We start from the raw sequence: 23,923 nt of genomic DNA, 5'->3' as shown, positions 1-23,923 counted from the left end.
TCTTGCTCATGAACTCAGTTTTGTTCTAGTACCGGAAGTGAGGAGAAGCTGTACTGTCCCCATATAAATTTAAGCTATGAGCATGCCATCATAGGGCTCCTCCCAGAGTTTCAGCACTAAAGGATATAATGATGGGTGAAACTGACTGCTTTTAAAAAGTACTTTTGTAAAATAAATTAATATGGTAAGTTGCTTTTATAGTACTGAAAGAATGTTCTTTATTTGTGCTAGCTAAATACTAGGGAACTGAATATCTTTTATGTACCACGCAAAAAACAATTTCACATCTTCCTTGCCATGAAACGAAGGAAACTAATATTTATTGTTAGGTTTTAAAGCTCATAAATTAACTGGAAATAATTAGCATCAGTCTACCCTACAAAGCTGTATGGTACTTGAATACTGCTAGGAAGAGTATAAATAGTAATATTTTTGGTTAAGTTGGGAACAGGAAGGAAACAATGTATTTCAAGCCCTTATAAAAGTTACTCTAGTTTATTAGAAACTACAGTATAAAAGGCTAGTTAAACTATTTACATATCTCTAGGCCTACAGCAGCAAATATTTCTGACTTTACTATCTCTCCAGAGACAGGTCTTTTGCCAGAGGTAGTGGTCTTCCCTCTGGGAGGTACTGCAGCTAAATACAAAGGTCACTGTTGTAGAGGAAAAAGTCTGACATACTGCTTTTCTGCCCTCCAAAAAAACCCTCTAGTGTATGACAGAAGGCTAATTTGAACCTTAAGCATAGCCATCAATTACTACTTGTAGCGACTTGTAACAATACACCTTAGATGTTCTGCAGTGTAGGCAATACCCCTCAAGCTTTGAGCAAGAGTAGCAGGTAGAAGCTGGGACCTAGAATGGGTTTTTCCTGACATCAATGATTTCTGGATATGACAGCCCAGTCCTGTACAGCTCCATGTGAGACTTCAGCAGAGGAGCTACGCTCAGTGGCAGAGATGCTTCCTTGATCTGGCCACCTCTGGATAATAAGTCTGTCTCTTTCTGGCAAAAGTCTTCCGGTACTAAGGTGTTGGCACTGGATAATGAAGACCGCCTCCAGGTGGATGGCAAGGCTGCATGCACCAGGTCCCGGGGTTCATCCCCGCTTCTGTGGGTTCTTTCAGAGAGCTCTATCTGCATGGGATCCAACATGCTACTTGCACTAAAGTCACCATGTTTTCTAATCGAACCAGGTCTGTCCTCAGCTGCACAAGTGATTCTTTCCACACCTATATGAGAAGAACACATTAGACAGTAATTTCCTAGGGTCTGTGCTGTGTAATGAACAAAAATGGCCCCAAAATTGGTAATTCCCTGTACCGAGAAAACCAACAGGAATATAGTAAAATTGACTAACCCATAAAGAGAGCCTGCTTATGCTAAAACGCAGGAAACTGCCTTAAGCCATTTGGTCATCGAGCTCAATATTGCCTGCTTTCTGCCTACCTTTGGTACTGCAGGAGAGATCTCTGGGTGATTTGAAGTAGATCAGCAAGGGTTTCCAAATCCCACTTGTTTTGTTACTACCATTAAACAACACACCCAAATTACACTACTTAAGCGAAGAAAGTTTGACCTAACCAGGGACGATCATCATGCCAGGGTATGGGGGACCATTCCTGGGCTTAGAATTCTTTTGATTTTTAGCGCATGTCTTTTTGCATTTGCCTCTGGATTGTTGATCTTTGGTGCTAATAGAAGATTGTCCACCTCTGCAATCGCTGTTCACGTGCTCAGAGAAAAAGCTGTGGAACAGCCAAGAACATAGATATTTTTTTCTGATGGCAGAGATTGATAATGTGGCCTGGTCAATATGGCTTCAGAGAGACTGGGCCTTGTCTCTTTCATAAATACAGTGCTGGTGAGCTCAACTAATTTCCCCCTGCAAATGGCTTTCATAATAGTGCTGGTTTTGAGAATGCCAGGGCTGAAGGGGGAAAAATATATATTAAAATGGGTTGTGTTGATTTCACCTTTTCTCTATCTGGAGATTAAACCTGAGCATTTTTCCATGATGGGCATATGTGCTACAGACCTTCCAACATCAGTGTACATCTCTCCACAAAGCAGGTTCCAAAACATTTTAAGATTGATAGCCCACAAAAACCATGTAGAGCCGTTGTCTGAGCAACTTCCCTTCAAATGCTGCCCCAGTCCATAACTCCCTTCTTAAAAACCTTGTTCTCCAAAGCCTAATTATCATTTCCAACTGTAACCAAGTAGGTGTAACAACAATGGTACCCATTCATTCACCTCTACTTCCCTGTTTTCAGGTTTAATTTTTTTTTTGGCAGCAGGCACCAGCCTATTTTGGCCTCTGTTACTTTTAAGGCAGGGGTAGGTCTAAGGTCCAAATACAGCCCTCCCAAGCCACACCACACAGTGGCTCAGCTTCACATTCAGTGTTTTTGCCAGGCTGGCATGTGTCCTTGAATTCTGATAATGTATCTTGTTTGGATGGAGAGCAGAAAAGGGCATGTGAGAATGTCTGCAGAAACTAGTTTACGGTGCTAAGGTGAAATTTACTCCAAATGCCCTGCTCACTTTTGCCTGACCCCACTCAGCACAGGAATTTGGCCCTCTGGATGAAAAGGGTTGCTCATCCCCGTTCTCAGGAACCCAGTCCACCACTTTGCCTTTCAGACATGGTTGGGACTGTGTGCTTGGCTTGCTGTGTAGAATAGTCACATCTGAACCGTTGTCAGTGGCGGTGATAAAAAGATGTAAGCCTCCAGAGCTGAGATTATCCTCACCTTTCCCTTGTCCCTCCAAATCGCTCACGCTCAGCTTCTGAGTCAGCTCGTGGTTGGCCCACTTGTAATGCGCCAATTCTTTTTCCAATGCCTGGATCCTTCCTTGGTATTGAAGCCTGCTGTTTGCCTGCCCTTCTTCCATGTGCTCTGTGTGAGAGAAGGGAATTAAATATACAGTCTGCTGAGGACCGGCAAACTGTCCAACTGAAGATTTAACATGCCAAGTGATTCACCAATGACTACAAAGGCCCTTTGTTACCCCGGCTCTGCTGGAGCAGAAGCTGAATGTTCTGCTCATGCTCCTTCTGCTGCAAGGTGAGCTGGCGGTCCATCTCCAAGCACTGGCGCTCCAGTGCTACTTCCAGCCAAAATACCAGCTGCAGCTGCTCCTCCAGCTGCATCTCCAGTTCGGAAAAGGCAATGTGTTGTCTGTGCTGATCCTCTCGCAGAGTCACCACCTGGCCCAAAACACAAACTTTCTGCATGGTCTTCTTGCAACTAAGGCATCTTCTTGTTAATAGAACTGAAACGACGTATGCACTGACATATGTATATGGCACTGACAGATTCACTGGTCTTGAAAGATCTACATTGGCTCCCAGTTCGTTTCCGAGCAGTTCAAAGTGTTGGTGCTGACCTTTAAAGCCCTAAATGGCCTCGGTGCAGTATACCTGAAGGAGCGTCTCCACCCCCATCATTCTGCCCGGACACTGAGGTCCAGCACAGAGGGCCTTCTGGTGGTTCCCTTGTTGCGAGAAGCCAAGTTGCAGGGAACTAGGCAGAGGGCCTTCTCGGTAGTGGCGCCTGTCCTGTGAAACGCCCTCCCATCAGATGTCAAAGAGAAAAACAACTACCAGACTTTTAGAAGACATCTGAAGGCAGCCCTGTATAGGGATGCTTTTAGTGTTTAATAGATTACTGTATTTTATTTTTCTGTTGGAAGCCGCCCAGAGTGGCTGGAGAAACCCAGCCAGATGGGTGGGGTATAAATAATAAATTATTATTATTATTATTATTATTATTATTATTATTATTATTATTATTATTATTATGAAAAGGGTGACCCAGTGACAATGTGGGAAGCCATGTAAGCCTACTTTGCGTAGGTCTGGATTGTATCGCCACTGCAGATGGAGATGGGAAGCTCCTCTGTGCAAAACATAAATGAAAAATCCCCTCACAGAGAAAGGGTATTTCAGGGAGAAGGGTTCCAGTCTAACCCCCGACATTCTAGATTTCTATGTGTAGGGATGCCTTCTTGCTCCTTTCCTACGCAACCTACTGCCCCAAATGGTGGCAGTCCAAATGCAGGTTTACGGTATTGTGCTTGTTTTTAAGGACCAGGAAAACCATTGAGGGAGCTTTGCTCTGAAAGCTGCAGGGAGGAGCTGGCTTGGAGGGAAAGAGAGAAACCTAAGCTTGACTAAAAGTTTTGCGCCCCTGGGTAAGGGCCTGGGCCTCTGATGTGCTCATATTGGGCAGTGCATTGCTCCACTGAGCAGAGCCACAATTCGACACCTACCTTATCAAAATACTTGCAAAGCAGTGCCCGGGTCTCGGAGGATGAGAGGTAGCTGAGTTTGGCCATCAGGTTCATCTCGCATTGGGATAGGAGACTGGCTGAGGACCTCAGAACACGTTGCCGGCAAGTGATTGACTCGTTTTTGTATTCAATGGCAGCATCTAGAGCCTCAATGGCTTCATCTAGCTGGAAAAGGATCCGTTCCTCCTGGAGAGGAAGAAAGCAAGAAAACTACTAAGAGGGAAAGGATAACTTTGGTTGTCTTGCAACTAATAATGCTTAGTTCTGCTGGGCAGAGAGGTTCCCAGTCCTTACATTTAGCTGCTCTCATAAACCTGAAATATAGTTTAATGTGACTCCCAGTTGGCGTACAAATTTGCTCAAAGCCTTTTTTGCTCAAGTCCTTGGCCAAGCAGGGGCCTGAGTTTAAAATTTAGCAACTAGGAAAGAAATAGGATGGCACTCATGGACACAATGCCCCAAGAGTCAAGACACCAGATATATTTTCTTTTTATTAAACTTATATCCCACACCTCCTCACAAATGAACCCCAGGTGTCATGACCTAGTTTTAAGATTCCCGCACTCCACTGAGGCTCATTTGTTCCACCTTATCGAGCAGCTGTGTTCTGCACTCATGGCAATCACACCCTTGTTTAAAGATGAGAGGAACTGTACATCGTAAACTAATTAATGAATAAATGAAGATGCACATAGGTCATTTTCAAAGCACTTTCAGAGAAAGTTCACTCTGAAATATACTGTACCTATGTAGAATGTTTATTGTAAGAACCTACAAATCGCAGAAAAGGAAACAAATCATCTCTAGTACATCAACTATACTTGCAACAAGAAAAAACTGCCAATTAACCTCTGGGGACAGCAAGGTGCCCTGGCGTAGCTTGTTGTCTATCTCCAACCTTTGTTTGAGCAACTGGTCCTTCTCTTGCCGCAAGTTGTTAATTTCTTGCCGGATCTGTTGTTGATCATGCGTGCTGCTGTGGCAAAGCTGCCCATTCTTCTGTGTCAGTTCCTTTTCCAGGTACTCCAGGCGGCTGGACACCCGCATGATGTCATCATTCAGGGCCTAAGCCAGAAAGAATTGAGGGACGGGGAAGGGGGAGATCCTTAGAATGGCAAGGCTGCCAGTTTTCTCTTGATTTTAATTCCTCAGGGGAGTGAGCTAACAGAGCTAACCCTATTCAAAGAAGGAATAGCACAGCAACTATAAGGGAAAAGAGAGGACACATCTTGGCATAGAATAAAACCATTACAGTGGTACATTGGTTTACGAACTTAATACATTCCGGAAGTCTGTTCTTAAACCGAAACGGTTCTTAAACTGAGGTGCGCTTTCCCTAATGAGGCCTCCCGCCACCGGTGCCCTTCCACCATTCAGATTCCGTTCTTAGACCGAGGTAAAGTTCACAAACCAGGACACTACTTCCGGTTTTGCAGAGTTCGTAAACCGAAGCGTTCATAAACAGGACTGTTCTTAAACCGAGGTCCCACTGTATCTTCTTGAAGGGAGGATGGTGGCTAGCATTGATCGAGTCCCCTGTTCCCGAAGGAGGACCCTATTTATTTATCCTAAGAGGGAGGGGCACCTCCCTTCAACCCTCAGGCAACTCTCTGCCTTCATGCAGATTTCAGCGGAGAATTCTGTGTCCCCCCCCCCCAAGTGGAACGAGTTGTGAAAGGTGAAAACCAAACTCTCGCCTCAGGCCTCGTCCCCACCAGCCACTATACACTGTAATGGGGAGGAGTCTCTGCACAGGCCTCATTTTGCTAGGTGGGCACCAAACAATGGCCATGGGAGTGAACTGGGCTGCTGCCACCACATAGCCACCTTTCCCCACTGCACCTCTCCTAAGCAGCAACCCCCACCCCTCACTTCCTTCTGCCAACAGCATATTTTGGATGTTATAGCCCAATCCTATGAATATTTACTTGTAAATTAAGCCCCCCCCCAAAAAAAACCTATTTCAATGAGCTTTAATTTTGCAATGAAATGTTTCTTCCTCTTTTCATTTACACCTTCTCCATGAACGGATTCATTAATGTAAGCTTCGTTTTTGTACTCCCCACCCCCACCCCAGGTTTACTAAGAAAAAAACATTCAGAATGGATTATGTTATACTTGTCACAAAGAAAATAATGACAATGAGCAGCCCACCTTCCTCACCCAAGGCTCACCTGGCTAGAGCGGAGTCTCTTGTTTTCAAGGCCATTCTTCTCCTGAAGGAGAGCTTCCTTTTTGGCCACTATGGCTTCCCGTTTGGTCAGCTCGTCTTCCAGCTCATCCAAGGCACGGCGTTGCTCAAGGACTTTTTCCATCTCGAGGTCCAGCCACTTCTTCTGCTCTTCAATTTTCTGATGGGAAGGGGAGACTTGTCAGAGGGACTCAAGCTGTCAGAGGGTCCAATCCCCGACATCTCCAGATAGGGCTGGAAAAGGGGGACTTCTGCCTGAAGCCCTAAACAGTCACTGCCAGCCAGAGCAGACAATACTAAATGAAGCTATGGTCTGATTCAGTGTAATGCAGCTTCCTATGTCCCCCAATTTCAGGACATAACACAACTGAATAAAATAAAGACAAGACTTGTAAACCCAGGAAACGATTTAACTATTGTACAGTCATACCTTGGAAGTTGAACGGAATCCATTGCGGAAGTCTGTTCGACTTCCAAAAAGTTTGAAAACCAAAGCGGGGCTTCTTCATTGGCTGCAGGAAGTTCCTGCAGCCCATTGGAAACCGCGGAAGCCCCGTCGGGCGTTCAGCTTCCAAAAATAGTTCACAAACCGGAGCAGTCACTTCCGGGGTTTGCGGTGTTCGGGAGCCAAACCGTTCCACTCGCAAGGCATTCGTCAACCAAGGTATTAACCCTTCAAAAAGCTCCATCTCTTATTGCTCCCAATCCTGTCCTTTTGCAGGGGCATTTCAAACCCCAGCCTCGCGCTGTTGAACATGAAAGGCACACCAGCCCTGGCCGCCCCATTACCTGCTGCTGTTCTAAACTGATCATGGAGTCGTTGCTGCCACTCCTGCGCTTCCTTTGGAATGCTGCTATCTCCTCGGTCTTGATGCGCAAGATCTTCTGGTGCTGCTCATGCTGCAGCTCCAGCTCCTGAAGATGAGTGGAGGGGAAACAGTCAGACCCGCAAGGTATCATTTATTTAAAGGCATTTCTATGTACAGTACAACCCTTCATAGCAACCTATCCCAGGGTGGCTCATGACACAAAATGCAACTATGCAATTAAGATGCAACACCAAACAACAGACCACCTTCTAAAGACTCCATAACATCAAAACATATTCAGAAAGCCAAATGGGTAACTCAATTCCAGGTAGTTTTATTTATTATGTATATTGTTCTCCAGTGCTATTTTTCTAGAAAAAGAGGTGCCAGAAAAAGCCCTGTTCTTCTCCAATAAAACTATAACTTCAATTCATTTAAAATGCCCCCAGAGAATTAAAAAAAAAATCTTAACCTGGTGACAAAGATAATATGGGTACCAAATTATAATTGGGTACCAAATGGGACGCAGGTGGAGCTGTGGTCTAGACCACTGAGCCTCTTGGGCTTGCCAATTGGAAGGTCGGCAGTTCGAATTTGTGTGACAGGGTGAGCTCCCATTGCTCTGTCCCAGCTTCTGCCAACCTAGCAGTTCGAAAGCACGCCAGTGCAGGTAGATAATTAAGTACCCCTGCAGCAGGAAGGTAAATGGCGTTTCTGTGCCCTCTGGCACTCGTCATGGGTCCTCCGTGTGCCAGTAGCGGTTTCGTCATGCTGGCCACGACCTGGAAAGCTGTCTGTGGACAAACGCTGGCTCCCTCAGCCTGAAGTGAGATGAGCGCCGCACCCCACAGTTGCCTTTGACTGGACACAACAGGTCCTTTACCTTACCTTTATATTACCTTTTATGGGTACCAAATGAATGGATTACATAGCAAAAGTGTCGCCAATGAAGGAGCCCTCTCTTGTTTCCACCTGCTTGATTACTGGTTGTGGCAGTCACAGGAGCCTCAGTGGAAAATGTTATTCTCTTACAAATTGATAAAAGGGGTCCCTGGATCCCAAAGCCTTGAAGGGCTTTCAAGGTTAAAACTAGCCTCTTTAACCCGAGGTCAGAATATGCCAGCAACCAGTGTAGTTCTCTTTAAAACGGTCCCTTCCGACTCTACAATTCTGTGAACAGCTAGGGCCATCGCTGCTCCTGAATACTCTCTGGCCTTGGCACTGAAGGCCAGCCGCCCCTACCTTGACACGGTGCTGCCCTTTGTGCATCTCTGTCTCCAGGCGCCGCTTCTGGTCCACCTCCTCCCGCAGCCGCCTCTGCAGCTGCCCCTGTTGCTGCCGCATCAGCTGCACGTTCCGCTCCAGCTCCTGCAAGCGCTTCTCGTTCTGAGCGGAGAGAGAGGCCAGCTTCTCCGTCACTTGCTTCTTCTCTTGCAGGATCTGTTGCAGAACAGACAATATGGCAGGACAAGTAATGCCAGGGGCCGGAAAGGAGGATCTCAAAATAGAAGAGGCCTTTTTAAAGACAATCTGGCACACTCCCCCCCCCTAATATATATACTGTAGTAGTGTTCCAGCCTCACCTTTGCCTTGCTCTGAGCTGCTGCCACTTTGGAACGGTATTCTTGGAGCTTCCGTTTCTCTGCGGGGTTTCGGGGCTCCTTGCCCTCCAGCTCCCGAAGCTGCCTCTGGCCGTCGTTTAATTCCACTCGCACCAGCTCTGCCTCCTGCTCCAAGTCGCGGATTTTCTGACAATACTGCTTGTTCATCGTCTGTGCATGCTTCCCTGAAAGACACAGACACTTGGCATCACCATAAAAGGGATGGGCTTTTGGGGGGTAAGTGGTGGGGGGAGTGGAGCAGCAAAACAAAATCATTTTAAGGAGGGGGGGGGAAACAACTTCATGGAGATCATGGCAGGTCAAAATCAAGACCCTCCAAGACAGACTCCTATCTCTTCTTCCACCAGTAATTAGGAAGAGGAAGATGTGACAGCAGCAGTCTTATCAGCTCAGTGTTCGGTAAGGATGTAATAGTAACTGTAAACCAGGATGGGAATAAGAGAGAAAGAATAATTCTCGCAATGTTACAAAGACTTTGTATACTTTGGAGGATTATAACTTGGATGAACATAGTATGCAGTTGATTAAGCTATACACGGAGGGGAGGAGGGAAGTCGTAAGATTCAGAAGAAACTTGTTTGATTTTAAAATTTAATGGTGTTAATTGTGAGATTTATTTTGTAAAACCAATAAAAATCATTTAAAAAAATAATGATTGAATAATAGAGAAGGAAAGTTAGACCAGGAAAAAGAGAGGACAAGCAGAAGTTGTGCTGGGGAACAGGAATGGAAAGGAAAGGAATAAGAAGACTGAATGGCAGTAAATATTTGTTATTGCAGCATGACACATATAAGAATTAATTATCCTTTTACCACAGGGGGTGGGAAAAGTTTTTTTTTCTTATGGGGGCTGCAAGCTGGTAGGGGCAGAACTAGAGACAATGACTGGCAGAGCCAGAGACAAAAGTGTTCTGGATAAAACCAGAGTATTTTAAAAACTTGTGCACCACTTTTCATGAATAAAATATTGACGCATTAAAAAAAAAGACTTGTCTTGCTTCAATTTTCACTAAGAATACCGCAGATAAGAATTTCCAGTTCATTGCAAGCCTGTTCAGATGTTAAGTCCACCTGGGTTTGATGGAGAGGCTCTCAATTAAGTATACAGAGGCTGCATTTATTTTGGGAACACAAAACAATACAGCTACTACTCTTGAAAGAAAACCAAAGTAACTCCTTTCTGGCTTTATGTGAATGCTTTTCCTCAAGCCATACAACCAAGATATTATATATATATATATATATATATATATATATATATATATATATATATATGGGGGGGGGGAGAAACAGTACAGAGAACCCCTGCCCATCTTGAGGAGAATTTCGTCCAATAGCAGCGGGGCTAGCAGGGAGGAGGAAGAGTCCAGTGGGGAGGGAGGAAGTAGGAGACAGGGCTCTGGCAGGATAGCAGAGCCTCTGTTGCACGTGAGAGAGGAAGAGAGAGCGGGGAAAAGGGGGGAGAAGGAAAGCATGGAAAGGAGACCCTTTTTCCCTCTGGTTCCGGAATTACGCAGGAGGAAACGCGGAAAGAGATTTGGAGTGCCCAGACTCTTATGTTGGAAGAAAACGCGGGAAGCGCCATTCCAGGGTTCTGACCTAGACTGAGAACATGTATCCTGTACAGCCCTAGCACTGTAAATAGCCTGCACACAATAAAAGCATGAAAAGGCAACGGTTTGGAGAGTCGTTACTCTAGAGTAGTCGCAGCACCTCCTCTGTGACAATATATATAAAATCAAATATAACATTGCCCCTTCCAATTGTTCTGAGAATATATAAAGGGGGAAATGCTTTCAAAGTAAATAAAAATATGGAGGACACAGGAAAGAAGGGTCTCTGCTGGGATACAAAGATGCAGCAGCTTCCTGAGGCCCTGCGGTTGTCCAGGCACAGCCCCAAAACTCCCCTCACCTCATGTCAATCACCCAAGCTACATCTCTACTTAAGAGAGCTCCTCACCTGTCTTGAGGAGTTCCACAATCAGGTCTTCCTTCATGCGGATGTTGATTGCCAATTCACGGATCTTCTGGTGGGCTTGAAGCAGCCGCCACTCTGAATCCTTCCCTGAAAAGCCTTCTCCAAGGCTGCTCAGCTCTGGTCTCCTGCAGTCCTCTGCGAAAAAAAGAAGCAGCAAAATATAGAAGTGCCCTGGCAAGGCTCCAATACAAATAGGTGAAGGGACAGAAGGCACCAAGGCAAGAGTTGCCTAAAAGAGATATTGGGCATAATATCCAATTGACATATTGGGAAAAGCTATGAAGGAAGGACTTAAAATTTACAGCATGCCGTGCGTTGAAAGAGAACTATATGAAAAAGATGTATCGTTGGTATTTAAAATCCACAAAATCAGCAAAAATGTATAGAACTGCTTCAAATGTATGCTGGAGAAGGAAGGCACGTTCTACCAAATGTGGTGGACGTGCAAGATAACAAAAGCTTTCTGGGAAATGATATAAAATGAGTTGAAAGAAATGTTTGTGTAAAAAACAGAAGTTTTTTTACTAGGAATTTTAGATGCAGAGATACCAATGGAGCAGAAACTTTTTATGCATGTGACGACAACAGCGCAGATACTGCTGGTCCAGAGATGGAAAGAAACTAAAGTCCCAACCAGAGACGAATGGTTGATGAAGATGATGGACTACGCGGAAATGGCAAAAATTACCGGGAAAATCAGAAACCAGAAAGACAGAAACTTTAATAAGGAATGGGGGAAAATTTTACAATTTACCCAAGAGAACACTGTAAACAACTAAAACCTTTGGCAGGATTTGAGTAACACTTGTAATGTATTGAAAACCAAGGTAAATATGGATTATTATAAGAAAAATGGAGAAAATATATGATGCAGCAGAAAAAGTTTCATACAGTCGTACCTCGGTTTACGAACCGCTCGGGTTGCGAACAGTTCGGGTTACGAACTCCGCACCCCCGGAAGTGTTTTCGGCGTGCGCGCTTTGCGCATAGCGCGAAAATCGCAAAAACCGCGCTTTGCGCATGCGCAGAAGCGGCACTCAGTTTGCGACCTTTTCGGGTTACGAACTGCGACCCGGAACGGATCGTGTTCGTAACCCGAGGTACTACTGTATTGGAAACCAGCAAAAGGTGGAGGGAAGTCTAAGGATTCAGGAAATCCTAAATGTTGATGATTATGATTGATGTTTGAAGTCAAATGTATAGTGTAAAATTGAATTAATAATCCTATATAATAAAGTCCAAGTTGTCCCTGCGTCCAAGCTGTCCCGTGTGCCCCTGGGTCACTGCGCATGGGCCCCAGGGACACAGGGATTGGACGGAGAGACAACGGCCAACCGCCGCTCCGCCAACCGCCGCTCCGCCAACCGCCGCTCCGAAGCCCAGTCTCATGCTGGAGGTGCGCGGTGAGGCGGCGAGGGAAAGAAGCGCTCCCCCCGGCAGCCTTGCCGCGCACCGCCGGCATGGGACGGCGCTTCCTCGGCAAACACAAGCAGGCAGACAGCCCGCCTGCTTGCCTTCCCTGAGGAAGCCGAAGCGGCAGCGGGCGCCGAGGGAAGCCGGCTTTGGCTTGGCGGCGGGAAGAAGGGGAGGAATTCCTCCCCTTTTTCCCGCCGCCGCCAAGCCAGTCCCCGAGCCGAAGTGCGGCGCGGGCTTTTCGCCGTTTGCCTTCCCGGAGCGAAGGGGGAGGCAAACGGTGAAAAGCACCCGCCGCGCCGCACTTCGGCTCGGGGACTGGCTTGGCGTGCGCGGCGAGGCGGCGGGGGGGGGGGAGGAGAAGCGCTCCTCCCCCCCCGCCGCCTCGGCACGCAGCGCCGGCATGGGACGGAGTTTCGGAGAAGGTCCCCGATCCGAAGCCCCGTCTCATGCGGGAGGTGCGCGGCGAGGCGGCGGGGGGGGGGAGAAGCGCTCCCCCCGCCGCCTCGGCACGCAGCGCCGGCATGGGACGGAGTTTCGGAGAAGGTCTCCGAAGCCCCGTCTCATGCGGGAGGTGCGCGGCAGGGGGGGGAGAAGTGCTTCTCCCCCCCCCGCCTCGCACCTCCCACATGAGACGGGGCTTCGGAGACCTCCGTCCCATGCCGGCGCTGCACAACAGCAGCGTTCTAGCGCCCGTTTTTAAACGGGCTGAATTCCAATAGTAATAATAATAATAATAATAATAATAATAATAATAATAATAATAATAATGAGTTGCCTAGTCCAGGTACAGCTTCAGGCATTCAGGGTGTCCTGGTTTTATATTGCTTTCATTAGAGTTTTGAGAGGGGCAACTGAATCTCCTCTTACCTCTAGAGGGTTCTGGAGGCTCCTCCTGGATCAGTGCTGGATTGCTCTTATTCCCTTGTCTGCTGCTCCTCTTGTCCGAAACCTCCTCCTGGCTGCAGCTGTAGATCCCATTTCTAGAACGGCAACCAAATTGGTCACTTTATCCAAAGGACTTGGCATAAGCAATGCGGGAGAGAAAAGTTGAAATTATAAAGCACACACACACCACCCTGAGCCCAGACAGAAGTAAAGCTGGTGGCATCTCAGTCAGTTTCCCCTTTGTTGTATGGAATTCATCACCCTTGATGAAGTAAAGCTAAGGGATCACACAAGAAATCATCTGCATGCCTGCTCAGCCAGTCAGTTACATTCCCCTATATTGTTAAGGGCAGTTCATGCATAAAATGTTATCCCACTTGTGTTAGCAAGAGGTGGGCCCTCAGATGGTCACAACACAAGCCAGACATTCCAATTTCAGACACTGATACAAGGAAATCACTGAGTCTGGCAGAAAGGCAAGGTATCCCACACAAGCAGCATCCCTCCAAAACAGTGTTTCCCAAACTTGGGTCTCCAGCTCTCTTTGAACTACAATTCCTATATATATATATATATATATATATATATATATATATATATATATATATGTATATATATGTATATATATGTATATATATGTATACAGTATATATATTTATTAAATTCTGTTTTACAATTTAGAATACTCATTTAAACATCCTTAAAATATCAATGACTTCCCTGGCTTCTTGTCTTTCCATGGTTCATTTTGCATATCATAAATCCCTACATATTTTGCAAACTAAACCATTCAGTAGTCCATTATTACATCCATCATAACTTATTTACACGGTTGAATTTATCTTAATGCTGCCAGCATTTTCAAGTGTACACAATCCCCCCCCCATATATTCAATAAACATTTCCCAATATTCTTTAAATGTATGTTCTTCTTGTTCTCTTATTCTATATGTTAAGTCTGCAAGCTGCACATATTCCGTCAGCTTAAGTTGCCATTCTCCTTTAGTTGGGACCTCGCTCATTTTCCATTTTGGGATCACAGTAGTGGCATACATAAATAACCTTTTTTGACACCTGGGAATTTCCATCTTAAAAAAGGACTCTGTTTGTTGTTGGTTTTTTAAAAAAGTACTTTTAAACATTTTTTCGCAATTCATTATGGATTATTTCCAATTCATTATGGATTATTTCCCAAAACTCTTTTACCCTTTTACAGATCCAACACATATGAAAGAACGTTCCCTCAACCTCATTGCATCTCCTAGCAATGAACTACAATTCCCATCATCCCTGACCACTGGTCCTGCTAGCTAGGGATGATGGGAGTTGGTAGTCCAAAAACCACTGGCGACCCAAGTTTGGGAAATCCTGCTCCAAAGGAAGAGATATCCAGGTGGAGATGCTAGAGACTGAACCAGAGGTATGTGAAGTAGGTGGGTCTGTAAGTCCAGCATCAGGCTCTTCACTCACCTGCGTCGGTAAAGGGATCTTATCTGTTCACGGTCTCCCTTCTCCACAGATGGCTCCGCCGCCTGCTCTGAAGTCCTGTCAATCTCCTGTGTTTGTATCGTATTGTTAGCCTCTAAGCTGCTCGTCAAGCCACAAGGGAGTCTTTGGCACAGCTGTTATAGAGAGAAATGGATACTAACTGAAATACCCCTGAAGTGTTGCCTGCACCCTGAAATTATTTGTCCCCTAAAGGGGAAACTTCAGATCCTTAGCTCTAACTCCTTCAAGGAAGTCTGAAAGAGTAACAGGTTCACCAGATAAATGTAACCCATTTTCTACACCTGACACTCCCTTACCTGAAAATGTAATTATGGCAGATATATTCAGTAAAAGCACACATATACCTTTGTGATCCGCAAATAGCTTCTTAACATTTCTAGGCAAAAAAGTAAAAGGTAAAGGACCCCTGGACAGTTAAGTCCAGTCAAAGGTGACTATGGGATTGCAGCACTCATCCTGTTTTCAGGCCGAGGGAGCCAGGCGTTTGTCCACAGACAGCTTTCTGGGTTATGTGGCCAGCATGACTAAACCACTTCTGGCACAACGGAACACCGTGATGGAAGCCAGAGTGCACGGAAACGCCATTTACCTTCCGGCCACAGCAATACCTATTTATCTACTTGCACTGGCATGCTTTCGAACGGCTAGGCTGGCATGAGCTGGGACAGAGCAACGGGAGCTCAGCCCGTTGCAGGGATTCAAACCGCCAACCTTCCGATCAGCAAACCCAAGAGGCTCAGTGGTTTAGACTACAGCGCCACCCGTGTGGTCTTACAATAGACTTACTGTGCTGTTAATTCTTTTCAGTGGGTGGACAAATGATATACTGGGTGGCTCCTCCCACTCATTCCAGAGTTATGCTCAAACTGTGTGAGGAAGCACCTCCCAATTTTACACAGAAAGTTGTCCAGAGAAGAAAATAAAAGAAGGAAAAGCCCTCCCAAAAACATTGCATCAGAAATATTTTCTACACACAAAGTCTACGTTGTCTTCTCTGCCTCACCTCGAATAAAAGCAATATGATATTTACATCTCTCACCACTTTTAATTCAAATCTCTAGGACACCGAACTCTACTGTAGCAGAATTTACTTAAATTGATGGGCTGGGGGGAGGTGAAATAGGCTGTTCCTAGACAACACTCAAGAGGAAGCAAAACTCAATGTATCATGATAGAATACCCCAGGGCAGCTCACAAACCTTGCTGTGCTTATCACGGGCAAGCCTAAGCCGGTGGTGAGACTGGGCAGCATCCACAGGAGCTGTGTGAGGCCTTTGGTCAAGCTGTACCAAAAAGACGTTCTGCAGCAATTCAGGAACACCAAGTGTGGGCATCTCCGTCTGCAGGTATGTTTGTAGTTTGCAGATGATGTCGTGTTGCTCCTGCAGCTTGTCACTCTGTGGGGGAGGGAGAGAACAAGTTCTGGTTGCCTCACAGGGTAGTCAATGTGGTGCCCTCCAGAACATGTTGGACTGCAACTCTCATCATCTCGGACTGCTGGCTAGGCTGGATTATAGCAGCACATAGACCTACCTTAGAGTAACAATATGCAAGATGATAGAAGGTGATAGAAGATGGAATCTTCCATGTATTAAGTGCCCAGCAGATACTGCTGGGTACCATTCAGCTTAGCTGAATGAAGTCTGCAAACAAAAATCCCAAAACTCAGAGGTTGAACAGGTGACCTGTAAAAATGCTGGTGTGGACTCATTTTCAAAAGATGAACCAATTGTCTTCCTAACAGAGCGAAGGAAAGAAGAGAGCACAAAACCTTAAAGTAAAAGGGAGGACAAGAAGAATCTGGCTGCAAATATGGATTTCTTTGTCTGAAGATCACCATTGTGCCCACAAGAGAGGAAGTTTGCACATGGCCTAAGTGATACCTGCAGCTTGTACTGTTCCATGGCATCCTCAAGGGCGGCTAGAAAATCCCGATTCTCCTCCTCTAAACGTTCCACTTGCCTCTCCAGCCTTGTCATGTGTTCTTCTCTCACAGCTTCAGATCCTTCCATGTGGTCTTCTTGCTTCTGCCAAAGAGAAAGAGGGTGACACTTGTTACCGAAAGTACTAGAGTCCTGAGGTTTTATAGGTCAAAAAACAGCACTTGGAATTGAATCAGGAAATTAGAAGGCAGCCACCATAGTCGGTGTTATATGATCGGTGTTATATGTTACATAGATAGATCAGTGTTATATGATCAAACCTCCTACTTCCAGCCAACAATCTGGCCACTAAACTCTGGAATAGTTGTAGTTTCTGGCCTATCTTCAAAGGCATGCATGTGTATTACAGCATTGCTGTAATCTAACCTAGAAGTTACTAGGATGTAGACAACTGAAGGTAGCCTATTCCTGTCCAGAGAGGGTTGCAGCTAAGCCACCAGCCACAACTGATGGAAAGCATTCTGTGCCACCAAGGCCATTTGTGCCTCCAGGAACAGTCGTAGATCCAGAAGTATCCCCAAAACTGTGCATTTGCTCCTTTAGGGAGAGTGCAACCCCAGCCAGGACAGGTTGAACCCCACCTGTCCAGTTAAAGGATCTACCCACCAACAGTGCCTCAGTCGTATCCAGACTGAGGTTCAGTTTATGGGCTCTCATCCAGACCATCACTGAGGCCCCACACTGGTCTAGCACACCTACTGCCACACCTGCCGACGTAAAGGAGAAAAGAGTGTTCTACCACGAAGCTTCACTCTTCATTGGCAATGTCAACAAATTGTACTGAAGTCTGTCATGGATCTGGCATCTTTGCATACCCTAAAAGAGGTCCAGATTAAGATAACTACATGACCAGCTGACAACCTTTGCAGAAGAATCTCATCTCCCATGTGAACCCCCCTGGCAAAGGACCTGGGGACTCCTGCCCACAGTACTATCCTAAATAAATATTTAGGACCTACTTTACTTTCTTGCAATCTATTTTAAGGTGTGGTTTTATTTATTTATTTGTGTGTGTGTGTGGTTTTTAAAAAATGGTAGTGGCTCACCCTTGTGGCTAAGAAATCTGAAAAAAATAATAGCAGCGAATAATAGTACCTGAGACTTAGTTAGCTTGGAACTTGCCGCCTTGTGGTTTTGATCTTCCACTGAAGTGCTCTCGATGCCACTGTCTAAGCCAGAGGCTGAGCTCAGCTCGCTCCTCTCACTCTCCACAGCACACAACCAATCCTTCACCCGCAGGATCTGGTCCACAGTCAGATTGCCTTCCCCTTGCAATTCCATGAAGAGCTGGTATGCGGCGTCCGTACAGGTTCTGTACCGGCTACACTCTGCATGCAAGCGGGTGGCATTATCCTGCGAATGCCGCTTGATGGGAGCTTCGGAACGGTTGATGATGCGTGTCTCGGAGCGGTGCCGCTGCTCTAGCGCCCTCTGCAGGCTCTTTATCTGCAGCTGCAGCTGCTCCATGTGCTCCGTCTCCTTGCAGCAGTTCACTACTGCCCTGTTCTTTATATTCTGCGCACGGTTGGCGTAATTCAGTGTGGTCAAGCTTTCGTCAAAGTCAGAGGAGGAAGGGCTGAGGCAGGCAATCATCACAGTCTTGGCATTCCCACCAAGAGAATCTTTCAGGATCCTGAAGAATATGACAGGAATCAGTACAGTGGTACCTTGGTTGTCAAAAAGCTTGGCTCCCGAACAAATTGGCTCCCGAATGCCACAAACCCAGAAGTGTTCCAGTTTGCAAACGTTTTTGGGAAGCCGAATGTCTGATGTGGCTTCTGATTTGAGTACAGGAAGCTCCTGCAGCCACTAAGAAGCTGCACCTTGGTTTTCGAATGGTTTCAGGAGTCGAACGGACTCCCAAAATGGATTAAGTTTGAGAACCAAGGTACCACTGTACATCCATTAGCAAGGCTGAAGCTGAACAGACAAGGAGGACAATAAAAATGAACATTCCGACTACTGAGCCTGCCTCAGAAGCAGCAATTGGGACAAAACTAGCAGAGATTCCAAGCAGCAGGTCCAAATTGGGAAACACAGAAAGAGAAGAACCTCCAAGTGGAAAGACAGCACAGTCAAGACACGAGCAAACTGCTCAAGGAAGACACACAGGACTCTGCCCTAATGTAGGCCACTGTGGATAAAAAGAACAGCATACTAACCTGGTAATTTTGGAATCCCGGTAAGGAATGTGACTGCCTTTCCGGCGGGGGTCTCCTAATGCGCTGATTACGTTGCCCAGAGCCAGAAGACTGCTGTTGATCTGGATGCTCTCCTTGAGCCTCTCCCCAGTGTTCCCCGTCTTCACCACCCGCTCAGAGCCTGCCAGATCCACGAAGTGAAATTTAGAGGAAAGAACCTGGCCAGAGGCTGGAACCAAGACCTTCTCTTGAAGGGTGAGGCGAGTAAGACGCCCGGCACTGCGGCGCTGCTCCATGGTCACGGTGAAGATGGAGTGCGAGCGGCTTGACTTTCTGTTGATGTGGGTGGCCCCAGTGTGCTTGGCCATGTTGCCCATTTCCAGTAAGCTCAGGACCTCATCCAAGCCTTCAACTTCGGTCTCCTTCACCCCATGCAGCACTGCAACAACAGAGGGATAGCAAAGAAGGAAAACCAAGAGCTAAAGGGAGCTCTAGCTGATGAAGCTTTTCTGCCTCAGCTGATGAAAGCATCAAGGTGAGTTAAACAGCTGAGCAACAAGAAGGTAAGTACCGGTAAAACCCATTTATTTAATTAATTAAGTAATGAAAGCAATAACTCAGGCTAATAATGGCACGGCAAGGTCACTGTGTACAGGGAGCCAAATCCTGAAATAATGTATGATTCAAGAGGTAAATCCTGGGAAAAGAAGCCTGTACCAGCCTAATTTTCAGCCACACCAGGGAAGATGGAGGGAACTAAACTCCAGTTTTGGAGAAGAGGTAAAAAGGGAGTGCTAGATTGTTAAATCCACAAAATACAGACCAGGCAAACCAAAGTGCTACCTGCTCGATTTGCCACCTAGCAATGGCAAGGAAAAGGAGCAATGCCAACTGAAACTACAATGAGAAGTCAGGCTTTTAAAGATGCAAGGAGCAATAGCAGCAACAGTTTGTTTGTTTTTACCAATATTGCCCTTGTCATCTTCCCGGATCTGTATGTCCTTGCTAGCTGTCTCCACCTGCAGCAGGTCCCGAAACTCCTCTTTATACACTTCTAGATAAGAAATGCGGACCGTGTAATCCAGCAAGTCATTCTCATCCATGATCTTGAAGGCTTCAGCCATGGCTCGTGGGATTATGCCCTGCTCATCCTCATTGATGGAAGCTGGAAGCAACAAAGAAAACACATTTGTGGGGGGGGGGGATTGCAAGCTGTAATAGATGTGTGGGGAACTAATTTAACCACCAGGAAGAAAGTTATTATAACGAAGGAGGTTACTGTTTGCTTTTAACCAAACTTGATTCAGAAGTCAACTTTGCTGCAGAGCACAGGTTTCAATAACAGTTCAGCATGAATTTAGCAATCCACTCCCACACACTTTAAGGGGACTCACATCTACTCAATAAACCAGACAGCCAAATCCCAGCAGATATTACACTGATTATCCAAGATTCCCCAGTCGTCTCAAGTAAGGCATGAAGCTGAAAAATGCTTCTGTCCTCACCTGAGACTGTACAGCAGCCTTGCAAAAGGAATCCACAAAAGTTACTAACCCACAAAGTACAGTCGTAACTTGGATCTCAAATGCCTTGGCTCCTGAACAAATTGGCTCCCAAACGATCAAAACCCGGAAGTGAGTGTTTCAGTTTTTGAACAATTTTCAGAAGCTAAACATCCAATCAGAAGCCGTGCTTTGGTTTCCGAATGTTTTAGAAGTCAAACGGACTTCCGGAATGGATTCCGTTTGACTTCCAAGGTACGACTGTATTTTATTAGCCCACTTGCCATGAACATACAGTGGAACCTCGGTTTATGAACACCTCGGTTTATGAATTTTCGGTTTATGAACGCCGCGGACCCATCTGGAACGGATTAATTCACTTTCCATTACTTTTAATGGGAAAGTTCGCTTCAGTTTATGAACGCTTCAGTTTATGAACAGACTTCCGGAACCAATTACACCCATGTTTCAGTTTATGAACGCTTCAGTTTAAGTACTTTGCGGACCCGTCTGGAACGGATTAATTCACTTTCCATTACTTTCAATGGAAAAGTTCGCTTCAGTTTATGAACGGTTACTCCGCGGACCGTCTGGAACGGATTAATCCACTTTCCATTACTTTCAATGGGAAAGTTCGCTTCAGTTTATGAACGCTTCAGTTTATGAACAGACTTCCGGAACCAATTGTGTTCATAAACCGAGGTACCACTGTACATATGATAGCCATTAGTGGCACAGTGGTGTGGGTGTCAAGGAACCAAGCTTCTTCCAATGCCCTGACAGGAACCTCCACTGTTGGTGGTTGGAATTTGGCTTTCAGACCCATGGCTGGTAGCGAATGAAGAGTCAGGACATCTGAAAACTAAGTAGGAGTGTCATCTCTATGCCTAGCATGCTATGAGAAGAGGATAAGGCAAGTTAGAGTAGACAACACAAGCAAATAAAAATAAAATATACTGGTTAAGGCATATGTTATATATTTTTGGATATTTAGGTCACCTTTCAGCTAAAGTTTCCAAAGCAGTTAACAATACAAATACAATACAAAGTTTACCTTCCAAAGTTTACCCTCTTAGCTCCCTTGGAGTGATTCATTCTTACAAAAGCTTTTTTAGAAACCTGATTGGAAAATTTCTTCAAAACATTTAAATTGGCTTCACATTTTTGGAGAGAGTAAATCAGCTACACTGGGTGGTTTAAAGTCTCAACTTCATTACTTGAAAGCACGCAATCCCTTGCCACCACTGTGTCATCAAGTGATTGACAGGTGGACGGCTCCACGCACCTATGAAATCTGGCCCTTGAGGCTAGATCCTTTCGTGAAGTACAGTTCACTTGCTCAGATGCAGGTTATGATTTAGCTTATTTGTTTAAAGAGTGGCTTACATACAATACAGTCCCTGTCTATGCACTAAAAAGTAATAGGGCTACATGTACCCTGGGTAGAGAGGAAGGAAGAATGCAAGACATGGCATTCATGCAAAAGATGGAACTCACAGACACTAGCTTCTCCAATGGTGTAGGTCTTCCCGGAGCCTGTCTGGCCATAGGCAAACACAGTAACATTGAAACCTTCAAAGAAAGCTTCCACCAGTGGCTGTACGCAAGCAGCATACACAGACTCCTGGTCCGAGGATTCGGTGAAGACTGTGTCAAAGTGGAAATGGCGGTTGCGCCCAAGAGTAACTTCCTTAGTCTCTGGGTCACCTTGTAGGCAAGTCTGGTGCCCATGCAGTCGTTCCTTGGGAAGTAAAGGTCGAATCCGTACAGCCACCCTGACAGGAACCTCCACTGTTGGTGGCTGGAGTTTGGCTTTCAAACCCATGGCTGGTAGCGAATGAAGAGTCAGGACATCTGAAAACTATGTAGGAGTGTCATCTCTATGCCTGGCATGCTATGAGAAGAGGATAAGGCAAGTTAGGGTAGACAACACAAGCAAAAAAAATATATACTGGTTAAAGCATATGTTTTATATTTTTGGATATCTAGGTCACCTTTCAGCTAAAGTTTCCAAAGCAGTTAACAATATAAATACAATCATACCTCATGTTAAGTCTGCTTCATGATACGTCTTTTCAGGTTACGGACGTGCCGAACCCGGAAGTCCCGGAACGGGTTACTTCCGGGTTCAGCACGTCCGTAACCTGCGCGCATGCACAGAAGAGCTAAATCGCACTTTGCGCATACATACGCAGAAGCGTTGCATTGTGTCACGCGTGTTTGCAGATGCAGCGCTTCATGATACGTTTTTTCATGTTGCCAACGGGCCTCCAGAACGGATCCCGTTCACAACAAGAGGTACCACTGTACAATACAAAATTTAAAATGAGCCCTGCTGGATCAGGCCGAAGACTTAAATAGTCCAAAACCGTGTTCTGAGTGACCAATCAGATGCCTGTGGGAAGCCTGAAAGCAGGACCCAAAAGCAACAGAAATCTCCCCACTTGCTATTCCCAGAAACTGATTGAATGACATTGCATCAAAGCAAGTGTTATCATCCCACACCTTCCAGTGCATATTCCTGTCACTTTTCCTACTACAAAATGTCAAGACCTCTCAATCAACAAAAATTGCACAACCCAAATTGAATCCCACCTGAAAATAGTGACGGCTTGAAACCACCCGTAAACAACAGCCAGTTTCAAAGAAATCTAACAGGTTTTTAAATAAATCTCATCATTTTAACCCTTCTCCCTTACCCCAGCTTTGCCCCTCTGCAGCTCAGCACCTGTTTTTAAAGAAGGCCTAGACAACATTATAGTCAGTGTGATGTAATGTTAGTGTGTCATACTAGGACCTTAGGAGACCAGGGTTCAAATCCCCAAGCGGCCGTGAAGCTCACAGGCTGAACTTGGGACAGCCAGCCTAACCTGCCTCACGGGGTTGTTGTGGGGACTAAATGAGGGGGGTAGGAACAACATATGCCTCATTTGGAGAAAAAAGGTGGGATAGAAACACAATAAACTAACAAAAAAGGTGGGATAGAAACACAATAATCTAACAAAAAAAAACGATATAAACACAATAAACAAATATGTGGCAACTTCAATTTAATTGCCCAAAATTGCACTAGGAGCAGAACACGTAAAAATCACAAACTTCCAAAGGCGTAACTTTTCCGGAATAACTTGGCCCAAAACTCTGACTTTCCCAAAGAGAATCATCAGGCGCATGGCTAGCTGGAGTGGCACCTTTAGTACCCCACGAGAAAATTTGGGGTGGGCACAGGTCGCATACGGAAAAGGGGGGGTTGAGGGGTTTTGGGGGGGGAGGGAGACAGTCAGGCACCGAGAAATCCCCCTACCATGGGAGGGTCGAGAAAATTAAGAAGGAGGGATGGTCCTGCATGGGTGCGGGGTTGCTGAGACGCGGCGGGACAAACGGCTCCATGCCCCCTGCAGGGAAATAAACACACCAAAGACCGAGGAAGCGGGACACCGCGAACTCCCTGCACATGCTCAGAGGCACCCTTCCCAGGGAAGCCGCTGAAGAAGCGCTGTGCACTTTCCCACCTCACCTCGTCGCCGCCTCCTTTTGAGCCTTGGCGCGGCAACACCTACCCAGAGTTGAGGCGTCGGCGCTGGGCGGGCCAGACTAAGCCGGCGCGGGGAAATGGCGTCGGCA

The 23,923-nt window shown here is 45.9% G+C and overlaps 1 protein-coding gene across 4 annotated transcripts; it reads right to left on the bottom strand.

Moving 5' to 3' along the window:
- Positions 1 to 294: 294 nt before the first annotated feature.
- KIF7 (kinesin family member 7) lies at positions 295 to 23,923 on the bottom strand. 4 transcript variants are annotated; one of them, XM_060282669.1, is made up of 19 exons: positions 23,860 to 23,923; positions 21,797 to 22,193; positions 19,762 to 19,962; positions 18,819 to 19,236; positions 17,752 to 18,289; positions 16,597 to 16,740; positions 15,913 to 16,110; positions 14,675 to 14,826; positions 13,187 to 13,299; positions 10,886 to 11,038; positions 8,885 to 9,087; positions 8,544 to 8,741; positions 7,282 to 7,407; positions 6,476 to 6,652; positions 5,151 to 5,366; positions 4,281 to 4,487; positions 3,018 to 3,216; positions 2,759 to 2,905; positions 295 to 1,234 (listed from the first exon to the last, which is right to left on the bottom strand). In XM_060282669.1, the coding sequence occupies exons 2-19, from the start codon at positions 22,122 to 22,124 to the stop codon at positions 858 to 860; spliced, it is 4,095 nt and encodes a 1,364-aa protein (XP_060138652.1). In that variant the 5' UTR covers positions 22,125 to 22,193; positions 23,860 to 23,923; the 3' UTR covers positions 295 to 857. The 4 variants fall into 4 exon arrangements, with proteins under 4 accessions (XP_060138652.1, XP_060138651.1, XP_060138650.1 ...); XM_060282668.1 differs by having other exon boundaries at positions 23,812 to 23,921; XM_060282667.1 differs by having other exon boundaries at positions 23,817 to 23,921.

This window comes from Zootoca vivipara, chromosome 14 (assembly GCF_963506605.1).
Source record: "Zootoca vivipara chromosome 14, rZooViv1.1, whole genome shotgun sequence".
NCBI lineage: Eukaryota > Metazoa > Chordata > Lepidosauria > Squamata > Lacertidae > Zootoca > Zootoca vivipara.
The sequence above is the reverse complement of the archived record's forward strand: the minus strand, read 5'-3'. Positions and strand labels throughout refer to the sequence as shown.

Coding starts and splice junctions, on each gene's coding strand:
- KIF7 (XM_060282669.1), bottom strand. CDS start 22,124: ATGGGTTTGAAAGCCAAACTCCAGCCACCAACAGTGGAGGTTCCTGTC. Junction 13,300..14,674: donor AGATCCCTTTACCGACGCAG/GTGAGTGAAGAG, acceptor TTGCCGTTCTAG/AAATGGGATCTACAGCTGCA. Junction 7,408..8,543: donor AAGGGCAGCACCGTGTCAAG/GTAGGGGCGGCT, acceptor ACTCATCTTCAG/GAGCTGGAGCTGCAGCATGA.